The sequence below is a fragment of the Dryobates pubescens genome, chromosome 8 (assembly GCF_014839835.1).
Source record: "Dryobates pubescens isolate bDryPub1 chromosome 8, bDryPub1.pri, whole genome shotgun sequence".
Lineage (NCBI taxonomy): Eukaryota > Metazoa > Chordata > Aves > Piciformes > Picidae > Dryobates > Dryobates pubescens.
In genome coordinates this window covers 14,808,048-14,824,218 of record NC_071619.1, presented here as the reverse complement: position 1 = coordinate 14,824,218, position 16,171 = coordinate 14,808,048, and the positions used below count along the sequence as shown (strand labels likewise).

General features: G+C 35.8%; 1 protein-coding gene across 7 annotated transcripts in view; it reads right to left on the bottom strand.

Moving 5' to 3' along the window:
• EXOC6 (exocyst complex component 6) overlaps positions 1 to 16,171 on the bottom strand; it is a 92,382-nt gene that overhangs the window by 28,555 nt on the left and 47,656 nt on the right. For 3 of the 7 annotated variants that reach the window (XM_054163862.1, XM_054163863.1, XM_054163866.1), the window contains exons 18-20: positions 12,460 to 12,639; positions 9,130 to 9,159; positions 3,651 to 3,792 (exon numbers count right to left, since the gene is read on the bottom strand). In XM_054163862.1, coding sequence (XP_054019837.1) covers positions 3,651 to 3,792; positions 9,130 to 9,159; positions 12,460 to 12,639 — 352 coding nt within the window. Of the gene's footprint in view, positions 1 to 3,650; positions 3,793 to 9,128; positions 9,208 to 12,459; positions 12,640 to 16,171 lie in introns of those variants that run through there. The other 4 variants (XM_054163865.1, XM_009897744.2, XM_054163867.1 and 1 more) reach the window with 2 other exon arrangements.

Below are 16,171 nucleotides of genomic sequence, written 5' to 3'. Positions count from 1 at the left end.
CTCTCCCTGCTTGTTCTCACTCCCATACTGCCATATGTGACCAGCAGATGAAGGATGGTCTCAAGCGAGTTAACCTGACTTCCCAGATGGGAGAGGAGGCAGGTAAAGTGAGGGGCCTCCAGAGGAGAGTGTGGTGCTCTTTCAAGAAAAATCAGGAATTTGGGTTCCTCAGTTTCTGGCATGCCCACCTCAGATTACCTTCAGAAAGCTCTACAGAAAGTGCTTGGGTCAAGATCGCTCTTGTTCTCAGACACTGCAGCTCCCCACATAGTGAGTGAAAATGGAGAGCCTGGCAGGAAGTCCTACACAGGGATGGTTAGGAAGGTACATTGCATCCTATTCTGTGTTAATTCTCCACTAAATCACGTTCAGTTTTGGGCACCACCCAAAACCTTTGCATCCTTGCACAGATTCATGTTTGGGTGAAGAAGGATGCCCACTCAACCATACCTCCTTCTGCTTAATAATCCTGTCTCACAATTAATCTGTGGTAAAACATATAAATTACAAAAATTACATTTAACTCTTTCAGCAATTAGAACTCTGACAAGTTCTAATTCTTAACAAAAAGTTGATGTAAAGCATCTAGATCTGCCTGGCATCTCTTAGAAACTCCTTTTCTATTAGGTACACCTTGCTTCTCATGAAATTCAAATGCGGGTTGCTGTATCTCACTTTATCTTCAAGGAACAGCAAACACCTTCTCTCCTCATTTCTCTCTTCAGGGAACTGAAATGTAATGTCCAAGCAAAAGACTACACTTTGAATTTTTATTCAGTGGGACCTAGTACATTTAATTTTTCTGAATACAGTTGTAACAATCCAAATCACTGTAGTGGAAGATCACCATTGAGAAAGAATGGTGTAAAATGCAGAGATAAAACACTGCTTTGAAAATTATATAATATGGAGAGAAAGTGGGGAAATACTTCAATTAAAACAGGACAAACAACTAAAACTGAAAGCTTTTGGAATGTTTGAAAGGGAAACAAATGCTTTTTAGAGTTAGATACTTTGCATAGAAATGCAGTGCAGGTTAGTGAAATCCCAGAGATTACCATAAGATCAAGAATTTTTTTTTAATGTATTTTTAGAAATTCATAACTTTCTATATCTCATGTAACTTCTTAGGTCAAAATGCATCTGAGCATACTGCATTGTGTCTGTAAGTAAACTGTCAAACCCGTGAATACAATACAGTAGGAAACTACCCAACAGTTGTGAATTATTTGCACACTCTAAGCACTAATTGAAATGTCACTGTCGTATCCATTAATCCCAAAATGTCAAAGAATAAAGCTGGGGGAGGGTGATGAGCAAGAACATAAATCACAGGCATCACAGTGAGGCCTGGAATGTGCCTGTGATGGACCTTATGAATGAAACCACAACAGAAAAGCAGTCTGAGCAAAATCTTGTGTTGCCTAATTATTCCACAGATTGTAAGATGTCGTCTGTTGCAACATACTATTCTGACAAGCTCCCATTATTATATTTAAGCTACTCAAAGGGGTTTTGTGCAAAATCAATTTTTTGTAGTGTGCCTGGAAAGCCTTGCAAAAAGGAATAATTAAAGTTTATTCTATTTGCATCTGTACAGCCCATGCTAGAAGTTATGCAGTAGTGGAAAGAATGCATTTTTCACTCTTAAAGTTACTAGTTTCCTGAAACTTTCTCATTTTGGTCCAAGGTTTTGCATGTCCTGTCCATGTCACAAGCTCAGTGTAACAGCTACATATAACAAAACATGTTGTTTTAAGATTATATTCATATTAATAACCTTAAAATACTGAAATGTTATCACAGAAGATTAAATAAAACTCTACTAAGGCCAAAATTTCCACAGTGCAGCAAACAAGATGGCAGAAAGTAGTAAAATAAATAAAGTAAAATAAAGGGCAAAGGCAAAGATGAAAAAGATCTGAAAACAGCCTGGAGACCAGACAACAGTCAGACTCATTGGAACTTTTCATTACTTTGCTGTGACCATACTGCTGATGTTGTGAAAGTCACCTGCAAGGCATGCATTTCATTCCTGTACGGTTAGAAATCACCAAGTGAAGCAGTAGTGAATTGATCACCCTATACAGAGTAGCAAAGTACTGCACTGTTCACAGATTATGCTTTTAAAGTTAGAACTAGAATAACAGGGTAATGAGTTAAGTCTTCTTCACTGTTACTCTCTTGTTCAGAAGGCAGATGACTGTTTAGTGGGTGCACCAATCCAGGCTGTCTAGATGAATGATTATGGTATCAGTGTTAAAAATATTGTGAATTTCTATTTTTACAACTAGGATCCTTTTTACATCTAGAAAACTACACAAATGCACACACACATATCCCTACCCACCCATCTTAAATATGCATCCTCAAGCACACTAAAAATGAAAAAATGAAAAATAAAAAAAATCATCAAACCATCATCTGGCCAACTTGTGCAATCATGAGATAAACTTAATGTCATGATGACAAATATTCTTTCAATCAGACCCTGATAATCCTGTCAGTTCATTCCATGCACTAGAAGGCCTTTAGGCTGTATAGTGAAGGACTGCCAGAAAGATGCCTGCACTACCTGTTATAGAGTTTTGCTGGAATGTAAGAATACAGGACAAGAAAAAGGCAAGCTTGTGACTCAAGTCCCCAAAATGTCCCTTAACTCTGTCCCTGGACACCCACAAGAACCCTTTGTGATCTATACCAAATTGGTTGCAATCAAATTTCTGGTTTCCCATAGGTGGCTGCTAATTGAGTAGTTACCAGGTTTTCTCTTATGTCCCAACAAAATCTCAGGGTACAACTGGTAGAATTGCCCTGTTTTACAGTTGTCACCAAAATCACTGAGATTCATGCTTCAAACACATAAGAGTAATGACACTCTGAAAAAAACAGAGCCCAACAATCTAAAAATATTTATTGGAAAAACCCACTGGGGAGCCTATTCACTGTATCCCAGTCATCAACTACAAAATAAAAAGACCTAATACCTACTTGTAATGCAACAGTATTATGGAATTATCTTCCTTCATAAACTTCTTTCCTTCCTCTGTGTAAAACATGCGGAAATTAATCCTGCCTTCAGTGCTGGATTGAAGTTATTTTTATGAAATAATTTAATGCCATATTTTGAACAGCAAGAAGAAAACAAAATCTGATGTAATAATATTCAGCAGAGGCAGTAGTAGTTCCATGAGGGAACTATAGAAATCTGTGTCATTATAAATTCAAGAGGAAAAATGAAAATTTCACACACAGTTAACTTTTTTCCCTCTCATATTTAAAAGCTAAAAATTACAAAACTCAGAACTAAAAAAAACTATAAAATCTATGTAGTGGGTTTGGACAATTTGTACTAGGCTGTAGTCTTTCTACTGTATATAGTAGTTATGATTCCATTAGGGGTAACAAGAGATAGATATTTCAATCAGATACTTGAGTCATTAAAAAAAAAAAATCATAAAATTTCCCCCAGAAACCTTAACATACATAATCATAAATACTTTATAAAAAGATGTACTGTACATTTCTTTCTTTTCTTAAAGACAAAGCTTTAGTAGATCCGGGAAAACGATCACTACATAGATTACATTAAAGAACTTTTTTTAAGTGTTAAGACAGATATAGATAGGAATTCTGGAACATCTACTTACATTCACACTGTATCACATCTAAATTAAACTGTTGAATTGCTCCCATGCTTATTTGTTTTAATTCACTGTCCAGTAGCATCTGCATTAAAGACGTTGAAAGATGCTGGCAGGCTGACATACAAGCTGTCTGGGCCACTTTTCCCTAGTAGAAAGAGTAACAGGTTTTAAGATAAAAACAAATTATATGTCACTAAAGAACTGCTTATCTGATTTGATTTTAATATACACTCAAAATTTTGATGCACAAGACTTAGATTAGAAGGAGATAGAACACACTTGCTGCTTTTTCTTTGGGCTGTTAGGTTTTTTTCTATTAAATAAATTGGGGAGCTAAATTAAGTTTATGTTAATACAATTATTGGTATTTCTTCTGAAAATCCAACAGTCTTCATGAATACAAGGACATTTCCAAAATAGTAACAATACAATTGCTGAGTATATGAACAGCTTTGTAAATTTTTTTTAAAAATCTCCTTTACCCAAACAGAATGAAAGCAAGAATGCAATAAAAATCAGCATGCTGCTCATTTTAAACAACAGTCAGTGAAAACATTTATAGAAACCAACATTTATATAAACCAAAACCATTGCATTCAGCTCGGGATTTTCTCACAACAGCCTGTGCTAATTATTGGCACTGTAACTGACTGAATTCCATCTCACAGCTTGTTGCTAAATGATTTGAAACATCCATGTTTATCCATCAGCTTTTTAGGTGCTAAATAAATCACTGCTGTCAGTAATCAACTACTTAGAAAATGAAATGTAGCCCTCTGCTGTACAAAACAGAAATAATTTTCCAATCACAGTCTAGTTAGTAATATTTCTGATGCGTATATAACTGAGACAATTTTCCAAACATGAGACCAAAACCCAAAGCACGAAAATCAGACATTAATTTGAAAAATTATAAAAAATTTAGCGCAGGAAGTGTGAAAGATATGGAAATTCTGCCTTAGATTTATGAAAACCAGATACCAAATCAGATGGCACCATTTATTCATCGGACTGCAATCTTTTAGAGCAGAGTGATTTTTGCTTTCAAATGCAATTAAATGAATCTATCTATTTTAATGGACTTAAACCATGCTTTTCAACTGGCATCTGTCTTACAACACATATTGAAACAATGGTAACTATTAATACATTTCCACCAAAGAAATCATAAGTGCACACTACTGGAGCACACACCAATACCATTTTACTTGTATCCTTCAGTAGCAATGACATGTATTTTTCTAAAGCAATGGATCCCCAGCTGCTTTCTGCAAAGTCAGGTTGATCAATTCTCTGTTGACTCCCAGAGACACATACAAGCAATGGAAAAATGTAAGGATAGACAGCAGTTAGCTGTCCCCAAAAGTTTAGAAAGTTCTGCTCCAACACCTGATGAGCTCTATCTTGTCTTTAATAAGGCAATTTGCTCATAGCATTGAATTTTCATGTATACATATAACAGAAAGCAAGTTTGGCCCTAAAATTTTGTAGTTTAAAAGTCTGTTCTTTGTTAAAATGTAATTAAGATGTGGACAACACAATGGAAAGCATTCATTCTCCTCACTTGTCACACTGAAACATTAAATCGCTTTGGCTAATACCTCTTTAGCATTAGGACACCTTGAATGGTTAGGAGCTTGTTATCTAAAATGAGATGTCAGTTTCTTAATTAAAAATCTCAGAAAAGCAAATAACATTTTTGACTAAAATAGATGAACTGACAACAAGGAATGTAAGAAACAATGCAAGAACAGCATGCTTAAAAGTCTCCCAAGCCCAATGGAAATTACACTGGGAGATATGCAGCTCTATTCCCCAAGTGGAATATCAATATGAATGGGGGGGGAAGGAATAAAAGGGGAGAAAAAGAGGGATAAAAGAAAAAAAAAAAAAAGGAGGTGAGAAGGGGAATCAATAGGCCACCATTCATTTAATTACAGTGTAGTTGGTTTGAAATACTTAATGGAAATGTCATTTTGATTTAATGGAACAACTAGTGCATCTCTGTTTAATGTACTGCTCCATCAAATCAGCTCCATGTCCTATTTATGCTGCCACTATAATGCAATAAAAGTTCAACTAGATTAATAGGTTGTCAAGAAAAATGTTAACATTCAATTTATTTTATATGCAAACAATGTGTAATCCTCTCATTTAAAATAAAAGACAGAATTTTGTATTTCTAAAAAGCATCTGAAGGTAATTGTCACAATCTGGCAAATGTCAATAGTACTGGAGCACAAGATAATGGTTACAAGACAGAAATGACATGGTAAAAGCCACTTGGACTTTAAATAAGTATTGGCACATGTATGTTTAATGTTTATTTTTAATTTTCATAAAATGGAAACATCCTGATATTCAAACTATTTGCAACTATGTAACTTGAACTACAGGCTTATTGTTCACATGACAGATCAACAAATAATAGAAGTTTACAATACAGTTTATTCTTACCCAATACAAATCACTCAATTTTCTTAAATATAAAGCAAAAAAAAAATGAAGCTATCCATATCAACTGAAATTCTGAATTTTATCCAAATGAAATGCGAGCCTTACTCTTACTCTCTTCAAAACTCAGTGATTCCCAATTCAAAATACACTGGATGCACACCATTCAGAAAAGAATGAAATTCAAATTTATGTCTGACAAACGAGATCCAGTTAATAATAAATATTAACTGGATCTCCAAATTTTCACCATTCACCAATTAATCAATTGCCATTTTCTTCATAATGCATTTTGAAGATGAAATTTAAGGATTCTTGAACTTAGCACTAACCTATTTCTTCTCCAGAATTAAACAAACATCAGATTGTGTGAAAATAATGTCTACTATTTGACAGTTTGGTGTTTTGTTTTTTTTTTTTTTCTAAATTACTATTATTATTTTTTAAGAGTGTGTAATTACTGTATCTAGCAATTAAATATCTATATTCAATAGCATGCAGAGATTTAGCAGGCTTCGTGCACTCGCTCCAGTTGCCTCCCATTTGGAGGCATCACCATTATCTCAGCTGTGCCTATGCTAATTGCTGCTATCTACAAAACCAATTCTTCCACTCAACTAATGTAAAGTTCAGGAAACAAGGACCCTATTCTATAAGCAAAAACACCTGCTAACAGTGTTAAAGGCAACTGTTTTTTCACCCAGCCTTCACATTTTGCTGAAATACAAGTTTGTAAAAAGAGAAAACTCTTAGACAAACTTCTTATATTTCAAAGGGGCTTGTAAAGAGAATCTGCTGACTTATTAAATCCTTTTTTATAGGACCCAATAGCTTTTCTCCTAAGAACAATTGCAGCAAAGAGACATTTGGCTCCTAGGAAATTCCCAAAGGGTCAGCTGTATGCATCCTTCCATGGCACCGCTGCAGTACTGCTTTCTAAGACCCATGCTAGCTGTCTCAAAAGCAGCTTTCATCATTCACTATGGTGTCAGTCAATATGATTTATGGACTGCATTCAACAAAGTCAAAGCATATAGAATGAGAAATATGACTACAATCTGCTAATTTGTTTTGTATTGAGCCATTTAAGAGTCAAAGACCTGATGTCAGGCTGAGACCAGCAACACAATTAACTGGCCAGTGACAGATTCATCCATCCTCCCTGCCAGGCTGTGCCAATCAAAGGCAGCATGAAGCGGCATTTGGAGAAAACAGTAAGGAACCCCATTCTCTAAGTAGCCTGTGGAGGCTGTTGATTGACAGTTTTTGAATATAGCTGCAGAAAACCACCACCCCTTCACCCTCACTGCAAGCTGTGAAATTAGGCTTTTGCTGCCAATCACAGAAACAAAATAACACAAACTGCCATCCTCAGCATAAAAGGAAATAACAAAACTTGTCTGTTAAATCTAAGAAGTTAAGCCAAAGAATTAATTTAACATGAAGTGACATAATGAAAAGCTTTCTGAAAATGCAAAGAAACAAAATATACAGGTTTTACCAGTCACAGTAACTAAAGCATTACATTACTTAACATCAGGACCAAAATCAATTTTTTTTAACCGTTGATAAAATACAAGTATATGAAAAACAATAATGGGATTTTTAAGAATCAATTTTACTTCCAGTCTCTGTCCCAAATTTTCCTGAATTAATTAAAAAAACCCACCAAAGTCTACTTGAATTCAAGTAATTTGTAACTGTTATTTTTCAATAGTCATTCTTTTCCAAAGAGCTGTCCAATACTAACTCTGTACTGACAAAGCACATACCTAGAACAAAACTTCACCTAGTACCAAACATTGATTAAAAACACATACACACCCTCTATAATTTCAAATTAACAGACCTGAAAATAAAAGGTAAATTTTTTCTTTAAGTATTCAAAATAAAAAGTGAAAAATGCAGGTCCTTATTAACAACTCAGGGTGACCTCCTCCAGCACTGCACTACTCTCTTCACACAGACTTTTTCACTAATGTCAAAGCTTCATCGCCCAAGCTTCTACCTGTGCCCACAGCCACATATCAGTTTGTCAGTGGTGGCAAGAAAAGTTTGGCTTCATGACTGTTGTATCTGTTCTTCAAAAGGTTGTAAGCTGCCACTAAATCTGTCCTTGCCCTTCTATTTAACAGACTAAATAAACCACCTCCCTAAACCTCCATTTATAACTGATGTGCTCTAGGCTCCTTACAACTTGGAACAACTGTAAGATCTAGTCTCCAGATCCACTGGAGCTACTCAGCCAATTACTTTCCAAACAGTAGCAATAAAGGAGGTTATGTACTCTAAATGCCTTACATCTTTGTTCACCTCAACAGTGAGCAGCACAGTATACATTACTTGCTATACACTGCTAAAGTGAACAAGATCCAACAACATAATTAGAAAAAAAAATAGGAAAAGTACATTCAGAAATTCAGTATTTGGAAGCCACTCTTAACAGAATAATACTAATTTCAACATCTTCATTATCATGGAAATGCTTATGCCAAATCAAAATAAACTCCTTATACAAAAATTGATGACCTGAAGATAATCAGGGCTTGGAAGAATTCTTAAATGCAACCCATTACCTTTTTTTTCCCTTTTATTTTTTTAAATTGAGCACACATATTCCTTTGACCCCAGGCAGATGTAGCAGAGAGACGATGGAACTTGCACTGATTCTTTATTCTGTTACATCACTCTACCCTTATTCTGTATGCATGTCTCATAGCTGCATTTTGATACCTGACCTCTCTTCTGAAAGGTCCCACAGTCTCCTCTAAATGATCTCATCTGGGATGCAAGACATACCCCAGAAAACCCTCTGCAAGGCTTTTAGGGCTCCTACTGTCCCATTGTACAAAAGCCCGATGTTAGTCATTAGCCTGATTCCCGCATGCAACCACGCAAGGTACACAGCAAGTCATCAGCAGAACAGAGGGAGCTTTTTATGAAATTATTTTAAATTGAAGCAATAAGCCTGCAGGCAGTTCATAGTTTTTCAGTTCACATGCTATTTCTTCATCTTGCATCTACTTACCGACATAGCTGCATGGTCATTGTTGTTATTCTGAGAAGGAAACCAGTAAGGCAATCAAAACAAAAAAATTAAGATGTACTGTCAACATCAAAAAAAAAAAAAAAAGAATAAAAAATTGGCAGCAATAAAAGGTAAGGAAAAGCTTCCAAAAAGAATAATTACAGCTATGTAATTCCTTTATTTATATATATATATATCTTTTTTAATATCTTATTTTAAAATCTCTGAGCCTATATAGTATTTTTCAAAGCATAACAAAGAGATTATAATCAAAATAATGTTAATTGGGAAATACAATATTTTTCTGTAATAAGGAACTGTATGCCAAAGTATTGAAGTAGGACATTTGAAATGACAAAGCACCTGTTAATATGCCTTTGCAGAAAGAAATAACACATCCCAAAATATTTAGGTTAAAAAATAAATACCATGTTTACCGTCTTGTCTTACAGAGGCTCATTAACATACTTTGCTCAAGAAAGACTTAAGATGGCTCAGGACACTAAGAATCCAAATATAACATGGCCCATTAATATGTTTAAACATAAATCTAATGGTAATATAACTGTAGAGTGGAATAAATCTGTCTTCTTTACCAAGACTGCTTAAGTACAGTAAACAAACAGAGAGGAGAAAACTTAAGAGAAAAAGCCCACAAAGCTTCAGACACAGAAGACATTTCCAGCAGTCCAGCAGAGATTTCAGACCCCACCTAAGCTGCACCATGAAGTGTGCAGGTCCAGTAAAACTGAGATCATGTTCTACCTGACTAGATTTCTACTGTTCCAATACAAATAATACAAATTGCATTAAACAGATATTTAATATATGATGTGTTTTTAAAAGTTATGCCTATGTCATTACAGAAATATTTCAGTATAGCCCCACATGGAAGCACAGAAGGAGACACATCCCTCTGCATTCACACAGCTTACACATACAATAAAGCAAGACTGCAACAGGAACCCAACAACTGCAACAAAAATTTGTTAAAGAACAAGAAGGCTTGAGTTTGAAATAATATCAAGGACGAAATCACCAACCCTTGAATAGAATAGAATTAACCAGGTTGGAAAAGGCCTTCAAGATCATCGACTCCAACCCATCATCCAACACTAGCTAATCAACTAAACCATGGCATCAAGTGCCCCATCCAGTCTCTTTTTAAACACCTCCAGTGATGGTGACTCCACCACCTCCCTGGGCAGCCCATTCCAATGGCAAATCACTCTTTCTGTGAAGAACTTCTTCCTAACCTCCAGCCTAAACCTCCCCTGGCACAGGTTGAGACTGTGTCCTCTTGTTCTGGTGCAGGTTGCCTGGGAGAAGTGACCAATCCCCACCTGGCTACAACCTCCCTTCAGCATTGAGGTCTACTGTGGCCAAGTAAGCCCTAGAAAAATACATTTTAAAATTATCGGCTACACTAAAGTTGGAAGATAAGAGATTTCTGTACCTGTCCTGCCCTTTTCCTTACTAGAATCATGGCTGGTGGATAGTACTTTTATTCTTCAATTGTTAAACACAGAAAAGGTTCTGAAAAAGTATTTTGAGCAGTAGGATATTTCTGCCAGCCATACAAAAATTATGATGGAAATGACACTGTAACATATTCAAATAATCCATTAATGAGACTAAACACTAAAACTGTTCCAGATCTAAACTATAGCATATGAAAATCTAGCTTAGTTTAGCGCTCAAAAAGCACTTAATATTTTTCCAAGTTATGGATGTTAGTCCTGGACTTGTCTTTGAAAGTATTTTTACTAAAAATATTCCCTTAATGACAGTAACCTACAAATCTAAGTAGAATCACCATAATGAAGCTGTGTACACATTTTCATATAACTCCCACAGCTCATACACAGCAACAGTCATAGGATTGGATGCTTCTACAATTGGCCAAGCCAGAACAGGCAGTGAAATACAATGTAAGTAAAAATATTACAAGAACCCTCTTGCCAGACCAGACTAATTGTCTGTACAATTCTGTATCCTGCTTGTTACCTGACCAGAGTTTGAAATAACAGAATAACTTTGTTATAGGAACTACCTTTCTTCAAAGATGGACTCGTGCCTCCAGGCACATTTCTATTCCTTTCACACTTTTCAAGTCCTATTGCCACAGCTGCTTCTTTCCATCCCATTTAACATATTACTTTGTTCTGTCTGAGGCTCACTTCTGAAAAGCTACACCATAACATACATACATAACAGACTCCTGTGCATCCTCCTCTAGAAGTTTTACATCCCTTAACTGCTATGTGCATGTAGCCATGGAGAAGCAGTGCCATTTGTTCATATTGCTTTACATGTTAAGTTATAATGAATATAACTATCTAAAAACCTTGCTATTCTTTATCAAAAATAACGCTCAACTGATGTGGCACAGAAACACATCTCACATCATATTCACATCACTTTTACATGACACATTTTGAGTGGCTTTTGTCTTTGAGTCAGTTAAAACCAGGAGACTGAAAAATCACAGCCACTTGACACGTGATTTGGAAGACCAGATAGGCCCACTATGTCTGCAAGTTGAACACCTTGCTGTGCACATCAAAAAATTATCTTCTACTTCCAGGCTGGATCCTCGAAACATTCTATGCACCAGGGACTTTATAGTCATGGCACACGGGTAAACCACGTGGACAACAGTGTGACAGTAGCAACCGAGGACAAGCTGACAAAAAGTGGATGTAGCTTGAAAGACTTACTGAAATTACTCTAGATCTACAAACCAAATCAAACTAGAAATAGTCTGTCTTAAAGCAAGGGGAAATCAGACAACAGAATGTAACAAACAGTACGCAAAACAGATTAATGTCTCCCTTTTCCCTGGGAAAAAAATAACACAGGATATATTTGAATATGAATAAGGATTCACTTCACTGAAGCTCAGTTAACTAGAGTCAAATTACTTCTTATGATTTAAAAAAACCAACAAACAACTACTTAAAAATAACCTTGAAGATTCAAGACCTCCAAAAGCTTATGCACAAATGCAGGATTTGCACCAATTCTGCACTGTTTGAATCAATGCATGTGTACACAGAACCAACATGGTTAATTAAAAAGGGCACCTGATGCTCTAGAAAACTGCATGAATTCTTATACTATTTGTACATTAGCAGTTCTTAACAATATTACTGAAATAGTTCCTAATTATTACCACAGGTAAGCATCATCAACATTCGGAAACACATCTGAAAATAAATCTGTAGCATGTGCACAATTCAAAAATCACATTTGTCTTCAAAATGTCAGTATCTTAAAATAAAACAATGCTCCAGTAGTTTGACATTAAACTTGATTTTGAACACTTACAGGTAAATGAGTAAAAACTTGAAACGTGCTTCTTAAAAAGTTAATAAGGTCCATTAAATATCCGCTGGCTCTTCCGTCTGATTCAGACATTGTCCAATCGTAATCAGCAATCTGAATAAATTCATCTATTTTTTGGTTAAGTTTTGTGTATATTTCTCCCTCTGCAGCATGCCTTGCATCCTGAAAAAATAAAATAATTGTGTGCAGTTGTCAGAATTTCAGAATGCTATCTGAATACAGATGAAATAATATTCATCCACAAAAAGGAAGTGGTGTGGTTTCCCTAGATTCAAAAACTATTTTATTTAAATCAGTATTTTAACTTCTGTCTTACAATAAGTCTGAGGCTGTTGTTCTGAAAATACTCCCACAGTGTATGATATAAGAGTGTTTATAATATTATATGCTTACAGAATCAGCTCCAGTGAGATTAATTTGAATTTGGAAACAAAGTAACGGCTTTTCTTTCTTCAGAACAATCATCTTTAATTCAGCCTTACACATTTATCGACAAATTCATCAAATGTGTAAATAAGAAAGGCACAAAGAAAAAAAGATTTTAATTATCTCAGGCTAAAGGTGGCATCACACTGTGTGTATCAAATTCAAACTTCAGTTAGGCCTGTGCCATGAGGCACTTCAGGAGGAAGCAAGAAAGCATGTGGCCCTGCCACGTATAAATATCAAAGTATGATTCCCTAAAACCAGGATTTTTACTACCAAACCAGCTTGCAAAAGCCTTCACAGAACAGCTCTCCCAGTCCAACACAAAAGAATCTGGCAATCTGTTAACATGTCAAATAAAGGAATATGCTGACATCTACTATTTTGTAGATGAGTATGACTTCAAAAGCTTCAGTTAAAGTCAAGTCTATATTTAAGGTTTCTAATTAACAATGAGACCCCAGTTTCAACAATCTGTAATGATAGGACTTGTAAATATCCACTTTGTTTTAATGCAATTGCTTGGATTTTTTGTTTGTTTGGGTTTGTTGGGGGATTTTTGTTTAAAAACTAAATCATTTATAGAGCAGTTGTACCATCTTTACCAGTTAAAATTGTTTACTGGCAAGGGCAAGAGTAGTCCTGCACTTCTTGTTTGGAAGCCTAGTTTTGGCTACCTTTTAATTTGCTTTGGTTATCGGTTTACAAATGGAGCAGCATGCTGCCAGTACTTTAAACAAGGCATGTGTCTCTGTTCCCTGAGAAAACAATGAAGAGCTAAGCAACTGGATTTCAAACCTAAAAGTTACTTCTGAGAAGCAGCACTGTGAATCCCATAACAAGTCAAGAAAGTGTGAGCAGTATTCAGATTTGGGATGACTCCCAGACGCAGACAAATTAATTCCATCTCTTCTTTAACCTAATAACAGGATTGTATCAAAACGTTTTGAAAGTTCATCAGATTTTTCCCCTATTATAAAGTGAAAGGGGTAAATTCTTTTCCCTCAGATGTCCTGAAGCCCTGCACAGAATTTAATGCTGTGTATCTCACTCTCCAACAGACATTATGCAGCTTAACGCTGAGACCCTGGGCCCAAAAATATTTGTCAGCTAGATGTGCAAGTACATCTGTTTATGCTTAGGGCAGCTGCTGATTTTTAAACAAAGGAAAACAATAGTTACCCAAAGCAGGGAAACATGACTACAAATATCAAAAGCAGCATAATTATTTCATATGTTAAAATGAATCAAATTCCAATGTTTTGCTCTTTTCTCATTTCCACCCATGGAAAGTTTGAAGGACATCTTACAGCGAAATCTTGTGTAGAGAAATAAAATGAGAAAAAACAGCCCCCTAAAATAGTAGCCATGAGGTAGGACTGAAGGCTTCTATTAAAAAAAAAAACCACAGTGTAGATGTACTTACAAGATCATCTCATGGAATGTAAATGGGATCAATGTTGCAAATAAAAGGGATTTTTTGACCACTCAGAAAGAATAGAGGAAAGAATGGAGGTGACATGATTTGCCACCAGGAGATGGGTTTAATAACAGCAGAACATACCAAACTCGGTGAGGGCCTGGTTTGGGAACTGCAAGCAGTTTTTCATTACAATGTGGGGGGGGGAGGGAAACGAAGGATTAACAAGAAAAGAATTTTCTACTATAAGTGGAGGATGTTGTGCTAACAAGTTCTCCACGGAAAGACACAGTAGAGAAATAATTTTACAATAAAAAAATAATTTAAAAATTTTCATGTTTGTCAGTGTTCATTCTGTATTTTTCAAACTACATGGATAGTAAGCTCACTACACACAGAAAAAAATATTCTGTGATTCCCTCCAACAGAACTTAGATAGTTTATAGGATAGGGAAACATAATTTACAGCATAAGCAATCAGCACAAAATATAACTCAAGCTTTCAACTGCATTTACTAAATGAAAGTGAAGGATAAAGAACATCTGACTGTTAATGCAATCAAAAACTATGGCTGCATTAAGTGTTTTGTTTGAATGATGAAAAGGTCGTGGATTGACCATATGCAAAAATATTGATAGACATGCAAATTCAAAGACACACATGCACAACTAATAAACTAGGTAGCCTAGATCTTAAGGAACAGGGCAAAATTAGTAAAACTACTGGTAGAGCAATGTAACTACAGTTCCTATGACAGAAGCTTTCTGCCTCACTTTTATTCATTAAATCCTTATGGGAAAAAATGACATTTAATGGGAAAATTGTTGGCAGTCAATGCAAAATATGAAGTGTTTCACAATGATGATGTCTTATTCCACCTCACCCGCCTTTTAACTTCTGTGCCAGAGGGGATATGATTGTAGTACAAGGTACACATTGTATCAAAAGAAAAAATGGAGCACAGAAAACTTGCAACAGGATTAACTGTGTACATCCTATAAACACAAGAAATCACTCTCTCTTGTTTCAGTGTACACTGAAAAAAACTCCAAATATCTAAAGTTCAAGCTGTGGCTGCTTTGGTATCCTTGATGACTTTGTTTCTCTTTCAAGAACTTCTGTGACTAAGAAACTAAGGTGGCAAAGTACTGGGTGATTTAACACCCCAAGGTAATCTGTACAAGATTACTCTTCAGAAAGAAAACCCCAAAGTACCCCCCAAGTACACATATTTGCTTTTACTATGAACCAAAAAAGCTACTCAGCCAGATTCAGTCAATGCAAAATTTTTTTGCTACATTTTATATATATGAATACCAAAACTCAGGTCTTTGGTGTGAAACAGTCATCTGGTGTTTTAAAGAAGTACCTGGCACTGAACCACTACCAGAACATGAAGGACCTCCAAGCACCTCTACACCTGTGCCCCGTTCCACAGCACATGAGGGTTTCTGGTGCAGAACCATTCAGAGGCCTGAAACTAAACCATCTTTGCACTCAGCATAGCCAGTCCAGATGTTTGGACCTTGTTTTAGAGCCTACTAAGGTCATTATGACATAAAATGGCCTGAGCAAGGATTAGAATTTTGACCAATGTATTTTAGGGACAAACCTCAGTCATCTCAAGTTACCTGACACTACATGTGTACGTTGTTTTCAGCAATTCCAGTTTTATGAGCAGGTTTCTCATTAACAGTACATTTTTACAGCCTTACAACTGAAAAAGGACTAAGGTCTGAGTAAATTGTGGAGAGAGACCCCACAGATGAGGGTATGGTTTCTGTTCTGCCAAGGACATCAGATGTGACTGTCTGTACACATCACTTCCTACTTTTGCTTTAGTTTCC